At 40.7% G+C, this 10,000-nt stretch overlaps 1 protein-coding gene across 5 annotated transcripts in view; it reads left to right on the forward strand.

Annotated features, from left to right (window-relative positions):
* The window catches only part of LOC116054831 (poly(rC)-binding protein 4-like), a 74,570-nt gene that overhangs the window by 29,239 nt on the left and 35,331 nt on the right, over positions 1 to 10,000 (forward strand). For all 5 annotated transcript variants that reach the window (XM_036002291.1, XM_031306553.2, XM_036002294.1 and 2 more), the window contains 3 exons: positions 636 to 764; positions 4,102 to 4,176; positions 9,479 to 9,550. In XM_036002291.1, coding sequence (XP_035858184.1) covers positions 636 to 764; positions 4,102 to 4,176; positions 9,479 to 9,550 — 276 coding nt within the window. The remainder of the gene's footprint in view (positions 1 to 635; positions 765 to 4,101; positions 4,177 to 9,478; positions 9,551 to 10,000) is intronic.

Raw genomic sequence — 10,000 nt, forward strand, 5'->3', positions numbered from 1 at the left:
TACAATAGAATTAAGTTTAACACATCAAATTAGCTTCTATCAAACATTTTTGAATAAACCAAATTATTAATAAATCTGAGGACTGAACAGGAGCAGTTTGTGAACAGTGTTTTCTGTTGGAGATGGTAAATCCCTTTGGGGTGGACTTTTTCACTTTGTAAACCTATAACATGCACAGAAAAAATATATAACACAATGAAGGAAAGGGAAAAAGCCAAACAGCATAATATGAGCACTTTAAAACATGCTGGGCTGAACAATAAGAAAAATAGAAACGCAGCGTGAAAAGGAAAGACCCTGAAAACCTCACAATGGCAGGCCTCTCTGCCACATCTGCTGCTTACCATTCAGCCGAAATATGACTCGCCTGTCATCGCCTTTATGCTAGTTTCCATAGCAACATGAGTCAACTTACTGGGGTCTGAAGAAGCAGAATATTCACCTTTTAAAAAAAGTTCCTTGTGGTGTCATTAGAGGACAAAAATGTACGCCTGAAAAAACTGCCATAAAAATATAATATATGAATATTAATTTCCACTTTCACTAAGTTCAATCTTTAACTAACTTCAGTCCGTGCGTGCTTGTGTGTGTGTGTGTGTGTGTGTGTGTGTGTGTGTGTGTGTGTGTGTGTGCAGACGACCGGTGCCCAGGTGCAGGTGGCAGGTGACCTCCTCCCGAACTCCACGGAGAGAGAGGTGACGATATCGGGGAGCCAGGACGCCATTATCCAGTGCGTCAAACTCATCTGCACTGTGATTCTGGAGGTACGTGTTCGCCCCGCAGGATGTCTGTCCAATCTCACAGAGTCGGATCAATCAAGTCTCTGTAGCTGCTAAATGCGCCGACAGCTATTCTCTGTCTGTCTGCCTGTCTGTCTGTCTGCTGTTTGCTGCTGAGTGTACAGAGGCTTTCTACAGCTTTTTCTGTGACGCTATGAGAGCAAACCAGAGGCGGTATGACAGAAACCCTCTTAGATAGGGACAGTCTAAGATAGGATTTTTCCCCATCAGGATTTATAGAAGCAAATCCTAACTAACTTTAGGAATCCAATCTGATCTTCCTTCATCCTGATTAGTAAATCCTAAATAGGGCTGCAACTAACGACTATTTTCATAGTCGATTAATCTGTTGATTATTTTCTCGATTAATCGATTAGTTGTTTGGTCTCTACAATGTCAGAAAATGGTAAAAAAATGTGGCTCAGTGTTTCCCAAAAGCCCAAGATCCTCAAATGTCTTGTTTTGTCCACAACTCAAAGATATTCAGTAGTTAGAAGAAACTAGAAAATATTCACATTTAAGAAGCTGGAATCAAAGAATTTTTACTTTTGTCTTAAAAAATTACTCAAACCGACTAATCGATTATCAAAGTAGTTGGCGATTAATTTAAGAGTTGACAACTAATCGATTAATTGATTAATCGTTGCAGCTCTAATGCTAAATACTCACTCCAACACCGGTGATCAACTTTTTCTGTCCCTCACCTAGCTAAACAACGGTTGTTATTCTCATTGAAACATACATTAAAACATGAAAAAAATGGAGCAAAAACAACAACAGGCATTGGTCAGACAATCCAGGCCCCCAGGAAGTGTGCCAGGCTTGAAGCCAATTTGACATAGCGGCCAAACGGTGGAATTACAACCCCTGGCCCGTCACGTTAAGCCCTCTGGCCCAAAAATACTTGTTGCAAGCATATAAATAAAATGATTTTATGCACCCCAACGGGCCCATGTCGCCGTGTCGGCCTCTCCAAAGCTGCTCGGCTATCACAGCAGGCAGGATCACGGCCCATCTCATCTACCAGTAAGAACACATGGTTAGGGTCAGCCTCTCTGTGAATAAGTTCCGCCTGTTGACATTTGGTTGGTTGTAAAAACAATAAAAAAGAAACCAGACCGATTGAACAAGACTGCTGACACCAGTGACAGACTGGCCATCTGGAATTTGGGCAAATGCCAGAAGGGCCGTCCCCTTTGCACCCCTATTGGCCACTACTAAAAATGTGTCCATAGTTAATTTATTTTATGCATGCATCCTTTGGGTTTTCGTTAGTTCGTTCAAAGTTTTTTTTTAACTCCGTAACGGATGGGATTTGTAACGTAGCGAAATACAATCCTTCACTCAAAACGTAATCAAGTACATTTTAAAATACCTATTTTAAAAATTACTTGAAAAATACAAAATACACAACCAAACTATTCAAACTACTCAATACAGTAACCTGAGTAAATGTATTTTGTTACTTTCCACCTCTGTCGCATTGTCACATTATCATTCAGTACATTGTTAGTCCAAAAACATTCACTGTGGCTTCTTTAGATGTTCAACTAATAACAAAAAAACAAAAGGTTTCTCTCTGAAGTTTTCAAATTGAAAGGTGACACAGCGAGCGGCATTTTATGAATTCATATTTGATCCCCAAAGAAACACATCCTTTTTGCTCAGCCACGATGTCTACCTGTCTGCTCTCAATTAACATCCCATCAAAGTGTTTTTTATGCGATACCAGATGCCTTTCCAATACTCTTTCAAATGGAAACACTGGAATCTATAATTCACGATGGTGTTATAATTAATCGGAGGCGGCGGTCGTTAAGATGAGCTACGTCTCTGAGATTATACAGGTAAACGGTGAAATCAAAGGCTGCCTGGGGCTCATCGGTATTCCAGGCACCTTCACTCGCGGGGGATAAGAAAGGAGGAGTGGAAGAGAAGAAAAGAAATTAAAGCGCTGACCTGAGCTACACTCGTTCACAGTCGAGCGCTGCTGCGATCAAAGAGTTGACACCGTCCACGTAAAGCTCCATCCCTCCTTCACGCTTTCTGTTTGATCCTAAGTAAAGAAATCTTTTGATCTAGTTTCGCCCTCTGATGGACGGCCGTCTCGCTGCCCTCCACCTAGTGCATGCTGGGACAGGATACGCGCTGACCCCTGCACTACTGGACTTATTTGCACTACCACCATGACACACCCTCTCATAGAGCACCTTACCATGCAGACTGAATCACAGGGTCAGTCCCTGCCCTGTCATTGCAAGCCTCTCATGCTTATACATCCCGTAGTACATTCATGTGGAGTTTTTATTTTATTGTCCATATTATTTATGTGGATTTGTCATTTTATCATCCTGTTTTTGATGTATGTGTATGTTGTGTGTGATGTCTTTAAGCTACTGGGACCTTGGATTTCCCCTTGGGGATCAATAAAGTATCTATCTATCTATCTATCTATCTATCTATCTATCTATCTATCTACCCACCCACCCACCCACCCACCCACCCGAACCACCAACCCACAAACCAACCCACCCACCTTTCTATCTATCTATCTATCTATCTATCTATCTATCTATCTAAGATCAGCTTAAAGATCAGCAGAGAAGAAACTTCCCATTTTCCTGAGGGAGGATCCCTAAACCCCCCAGCCAAATACCTGCACCTAAGTCTTTCACAAAAACTAGGGAAAACACTGCCCTAAACTGACACAAATTAAGACCCCAGACCCCCATTTGATACATCCTCAAATGTCTTTTTTGTCTCCACAACTCAAAGATCTTCAGTTTACTGTCAGAGGAGACAAGACACTAGAACATATTCACATGTAACCCTCTGAGGATGAAAGACTAACTACTACAAACAATGTTTGACAAAACTCCAACTCAAAAAGCGATATTACAAAATTTCATTTCAGACATTTTTTCAAACTATTTTAATCATATGTAACCTAAAGACTTTGGTGAACTCATTTCAAGCACCGAAACAATTCATACAACACATCATGAGTTAGGGTTTGTTTTCACAAAGAGATTTGAGGAATTTCAAAAAGCGAACATCAACTTTTCAACTTTAGCGCCAAATTATCTCTTTACACATTGCTCTAGAAAAAATGTGGGCGTCACTACACGGAAGGCTGAGTTTGTTCTGAACATTTTGATATGAAACACACGGGGGTCAGTTAGATGCAAATACCTTAAAAAGGTCAATTTAAGAAGATGAGAGGGTTAACAAGCTGGAATCAGAAAATGAATCATTCATTTGATTTCCCACTCTGAGATGCTTGATAAACATTTCTTTCTCCCTTTTCAATCCTTCTCTGAAGTCTCCTCCAAAGGGAGCGACTATTCCGTACCGACCCAGCCCGACCCCGGGAACCGTGCTGCTGGCAGGAAACCAGGTGAGATGATGTCATTTCTGAAGAAATTGCAGTGTGAATGCTGAATGCTGAAAGGCTGACCCTCCACTGGATTCTGGCTTGAATGTGTAAGAAGAAGGTCAAGTAGTGGGAATAGTTGAAAGAAAAAATAGTAGGAAGGGGTCAAATTAACGTGAATGTCATTGAATAGTTGAATAAACCGGATATAATATTTTTATTTTTTCTCAGGGATGCACCGAATCCCGGATTCGGCTGAATATTGGGCTTTTTGACTTAGAATTTTTTTCCACCGAACAGAACCCTGCGCTTGCACTACGCTCGCTACGCTGGTCGCCGTAATGACGGTGCCGTTAATTACGGGAAGGTGTTTCTGTAGGTGGAGCGTTCAATGCAGCAGGCTGTGAGGAAGTGAAAATGGAACTGGTGAGCAGAAAAAGTGTAGTTTGGCAGAACTTTCAGTCAAAAGAAGGCCATTCAAGTCCAGTTACATGTTCAATTTGCAATGCCAGTTAGTCTTGTGGTGGCGAGGACCCTAAACTATACACAACATCACCGCTGTTACAACATCTGGTATGAAACCTCTAAAAGAATACGAGTTGTGATGAAGGAATCTACAGACAGCAGCCAAAATGCAGCAACTTCAGGTACGGCAAAGGAAGGACAGTCACTGTTTACTTCATTAATGAGTTTACTGTGTTCGTGGACTGAGGATGGGACGAGGATTCGGTATTTGGTTTCGGATTCGGCAGAATCTTAACCAGTGGATTCAGTATTTGGCCGAACCCCAAAAATCTGGATTCGGTGCATCCCTAGTTTTTCTTAAGCTGATGCTAAACAGGAGTAGAAGAAGCAGCTAAAGGAGTATGAATGAGTCTAAAAAGTGGGATGAGGGAATCTCCATCAGCTGTGTTGACTATTTAAAAAAAAAAAATTATAAGTGAGACTTAAAAGTTGTATAAAACTCCCAGTTAATGAAAGATTAAAGATCTTTTTCCTAAACGTAAGTAGTCGTGTTGGTGCCTAAACTTAACTGCCATCGTTGCATGACGCTCACTTTTTCTGCCTGACCTCCACGACCGCTAGACTGCTTTGTACCGATGATTCTCTGTCTGGAAGTATATTTATCTATTTATTAAAGGTGCGCTAAGCGATGTCATGCGTTTTTTAGGCTACAACATGTTTTGTCACATAAAGCAAACATCTCCTCACTATCCACTAGCTGCCTGTCCCCTGAACACACTGTATAAAAAACATGGTCTCTGTAGACAGCCCAGGCTCCATAAACGCCAATAAAAACAAACTGGGTATGTTGTGCGTGGAGTACATAGTAGAGTATGTTGTGTGTGGAGTGTGTTGTGCTCAGAAGTAGAATATGTTGTGTGTGGACATTGGACCGGAAGCTATGAATAAAATTACTTTTGTATTGGTGTCATGTAATTCCGTGTGGGATGGGCCACTTAGTGTAAATATAATATCATAACACTATATGGCCCGTAAAAGGACGGTCATCTGGCGGTGCCTGTAGCCGACTCGCAGTCAGCTATTGGCGGCTAAACAACTGCCGCTAGTAGTCGGCGTCCCGGAGCTCTGTAGCGGCTAAATACAACCAGCAACTGCTGCTCAGATGGTATTGTTCTATGGCACTATGTGTTCACATTACAGCACTTTACTAGTTTAAAATACTTCTATTTTAGCTATATAATATGGTCTATTGGTGAAGTAACATTGATCACTTTGAGGGGGGGGGATACATTTTGTCCCCACCGGGTATGAAAATAATTCAGCAGAGGCAGGGATATGTAGACCAGCAAAACACTTCCAATACCAGAGCTGTTAAAAAAAGTGGGCGCTCACCGTTGAGCTCTATAATTGATGGATGCACTTAACAGAGTCATACAGGAAGTTGGGAGGTATCTAGTGATTAAAGGAAGAAAATTGGGGAAAGAAGACGGCGGTAAGAGATTGTGATATTTAAGTGGAAGAATAAAGGAGAAAGATGGATGGAGGAATATAAAAATCTGGTTTACAGCCATTGGGAGGAGAGGCACGGGTGGAGGGATTAATGGGTCGGAAAGATAGATGTGTGGATGGATGGAGGGGGATCTGAAGAGGGGGATCTGAAGAGGGAAGAGAAGAACATGATGGATGGATGAAGAGGAGGATTGAAGAGATCTTTCCACTGTTCCAACAATCACCACTCTGGTTTGGTTGAAATAAACCCTTAATTCACTCATTTACATGTGGAAATATGCTGGCTCTATACATGCTAAAAGTCCTGATTATTTACATGGGGACTGGTGGGTTTAGCGATGGTTATTTCAGGGCTGTTTCACGTTAAACAAAAAGGATCTTACTCTTTAAACCTACATTGTGTCATTTTTTTTGTTGATTCTTATCAAAAAAAACCTTTGTTCTTTCACAAATATGTGCTCATTCATCTGTAATTACTTCCACCAACTAATCAAAGTATTCTCGGACGCGTAGACACCATTTAGAATCATTCAGAACGCATACGAGCGAGTCGCTCGAATGATGGCCACCATGTTGCGCCTCCATCTTTAAAATACGTAAGCCAAAGACGGACATATCTCCACATTTCGCCCTTTTACACTCAGTGGCACCGTGACGAATGCCAGGGAAGCGAAAAAGAGAATTAAAACAACAACGCGACAGGCAAAGCAACAAGACCAAAGTTAATATTGGAGTGGCTAGAACAGCTGTGTGTAAACAATGGAGATACTAAGAGCTAATTTCGGGTTCGGCCATCGTAGCAGTTAAAACACGATCGGAATGGGAGGGGCTAGAAAGTAATATTCAGTTGGTTGTCATATACAATTTCACTACTAGATGGGAGAAATTCTTACACAATGTAGCTTTAACAAAAATGTCTATCTCTGAAGGGATCCTTTCCATAATGTTGTCAGACACTTAGAATAATAATCTGAGTCTGTCAGCGGCAAAAACGGCCCTTTAATTTATATCATTTTGTATTTTGTAAAGTGGTGTTAGACCGTTAAATTGAGACTGAATTTTGTCGATCGCATACACTGACCTCATTAAACCCCAATTAAAAAGTATAACAAACCCAAAGTAAAGAATGACTGCATCTTCATCGACGATGCTTTCCCTAAAGGTCTTTCAAAGTACCTTGAGCTGTGTAAAGTTTTCAGGGACGTAAACTTATCTCTTATGATTCTTAATTGGTTGCATGTGTCTGTGTGCAGTCAGGCTTGGCGGCTCGTCGAGCCGAGCGCTACGCAGGTTGTCATTCGGTCAGTTTGAGCTGCAGGTGGTTTTCCCCGAGAGAAGGAAAGAGAGGCACACCTGAGATGTGTCTGTTCTTGGTCACACATCACTAGACTGTCTCTCTGCAGAGTTGTCTGGGGCTTTTGGGTGTGTTTGTGGATGAACACAGCGCGGTGTCGACTGCAGTCAGCAGTGGAATAACAAATACTGGAAACATTTAAAAATGGAACGTCAACCTCAGGACTTAAAAATCACCCTCACGTCTCTTAATCTGGAAAGAAAAAAATCAATATTACACTAAAAAAGATTCAATAAAACAAGGTACATCACGTCTGTGTGTGTGTGTGTGTGTGTGTGTGTGTGTGTGTGTGTGTGTGTGTATGTGATCATCTTAGTTATCTGACTAACTTCCCAGTAAAAGAAAAATCATTATTGTGTGAATGCTGCAGCATTCACAGTATTGTTAATCGATTCTTTATTCTTCAACTTTCTTTGGTCGCCTCTTACTTCTGCATACTTTCAGCAACAAAATACAATATAATATACTTTTTAAAATATTAAGCTTTTTTCATTTTACATTAAAGTCAATGGAGCAATCTTCAAATCCTCTTCAGGCTTCTTCCTTTTTGAAATGCTACTCCTCTAACATACTTTCCCCTACAGACGTCATTCAAACTTTGAACTGTTCAAAAAACCTTCAGCTATTACTGTTGTATTCAGCTTAGTGATATCTTTTACAATTTCTGTGGCATCACTGTTTAAGTTGAGTGTTTCATCCAGGCGTTTTCTGTGCTTATAATGAAGGGAGTATTGCATGACATAGAGTGGGTGTTGACATCACTATAGTGGGAAGCCTTGGAAAATCTTCTTAAAACCTCTATAACTTGCTCTCAAGCCCACAATATTTACTTGTCATACACAATGTATACATTAAAACCTAGTGACAGCTTTTCAGAAAAAAAAAAAAAATTCTCACTGCTTTACCTTCTTACGCATTAAAGCCAGCAATTTAGTCTAGCTTTAGCAATTTAGCTGTTCAGCATTCACAAACATTTTCTGCAGGAAATCCATTTTCTAGTTAAAGCTACACTACTATTAAATCCATCTTCTGCTGGGAAGCAGTCTTATATGTATATGCAATACATGTATTTATGCAAATGACACCGTAGCACATTAAAAACTGTGTCGTCAATGACTTTTTTTCTGTACAACTTCTTCTGGATCGAATGAACCGAAGCCGATACATTCTCACACCTAACTCGTCAAATACCGCGGCTTGGTCAGGACCCCTTGGCTGGTGTTTTATACCAGGGGTGCAACCACTTATCCTTAGCTTGCACGGCAGCTGGATTCTGGCGAGATCATGCAGGAACCGCGGGATCACAGGTCACACGAAAGTCCTTCTTGTTTGGCTCTAGTCTCGCGCTGCCAGACCTTCCTCCACAGCACTGCGGAGGAAGGTCTTGCGAGTCCACACAGCATTCTGGGATGGGAGACGGGACAAGAACGGGACATGAACCCCGGTCTCTTTCCCAACCTGCCTCCTTACCAGGACTTTCTTGTGTTGTCTTCCCGTCGACCATGCAATTATTTTTTTTCCTGGGTCAAAATTGAAAATTAAAACCGTTTTTTTTGTTTGTTTGTTGTTTTTTGATTTTGTTCTGACATTTTTGTCACTTTTTTCAACGTTCATTAATCAATTTTTTTTTTTTCAAATGCTATAAAATGGAATAAAACATCCAAATTCAATGAAAGTAGTGAACTGATAATGCATTTTACTTGTGAAGAATGTTGTATGGAACCATCCATGTTCCTTTTTTTTTGACAATTTGGTTGAAAGAAACCCAAATTTCTGAAGTGTGATTTTTGGGTCGGTATCTGACGCTGCGAGACACTGACCAAGCGTTTGTTTTTGACGAGTTGGGAGAGAGAATGGGTTGAAAAAGTTCCCTAAAGATTCCTTAATTCAGGATTTTGTAAAATGCGGTGTGGTGTATTGTTCTGGAGTGATGTGGTTGTTTAGGTTTTTAGGTAACTTGTTTTCGACTCTGCTTGTGTCTCTCTGTGGCGGCTGAAGGTGTTCGAGGCGTCGGACTTTGGCTCTCACCCTCTTTTCTCCGTGGCACAGGGAGGAGTAGACATGCAGCAAGTGAGTACGCTACCTGGGGGGGGGGGGGGGGGTCAAAGGTCTGTTCTTCTCTGCCTTTTTTCATTTGCCAACACAGGCTTTAAAATATATAAAAACATCTGTTATAGAGAATTAGTAGAAGTGTTTCGAGAGTGCGAAAAGTGTCAAAAAGCAAAAGAAAACTCAGAAAGAAACATGAAAAACGTTGCAAAAAACGGCAAAAAAAACATTGAAAAGGAACAAACTTTGGTTTTGCCTATGATTTGAAACATTAAAAAAATAAATATTCAGATTTCTGAAATTGCAAATAGGGAAATATTATATTTTCATTTCAAAGAGGCAAATTCAGAACAAATAAATACACATAGTACGTGGTTTTCAAAGTATAGTGTGTCAATATTAAGTATTGAGGTTGTGGTTAAATTCAAACACTTATGTATCTTGTTTGCTTCCATATGCAGCCCCTCACTT

The sequence above is a fragment of the Sander lucioperca genome, chromosome 6 (assembly GCF_008315115.2).
Source record: "Sander lucioperca isolate FBNREF2018 chromosome 6, SLUC_FBN_1.2, whole genome shotgun sequence".
Taxonomy (NCBI): domain Eukaryota; kingdom Metazoa; phylum Chordata; class Actinopteri; order Perciformes; family Percidae; genus Sander; species Sander lucioperca.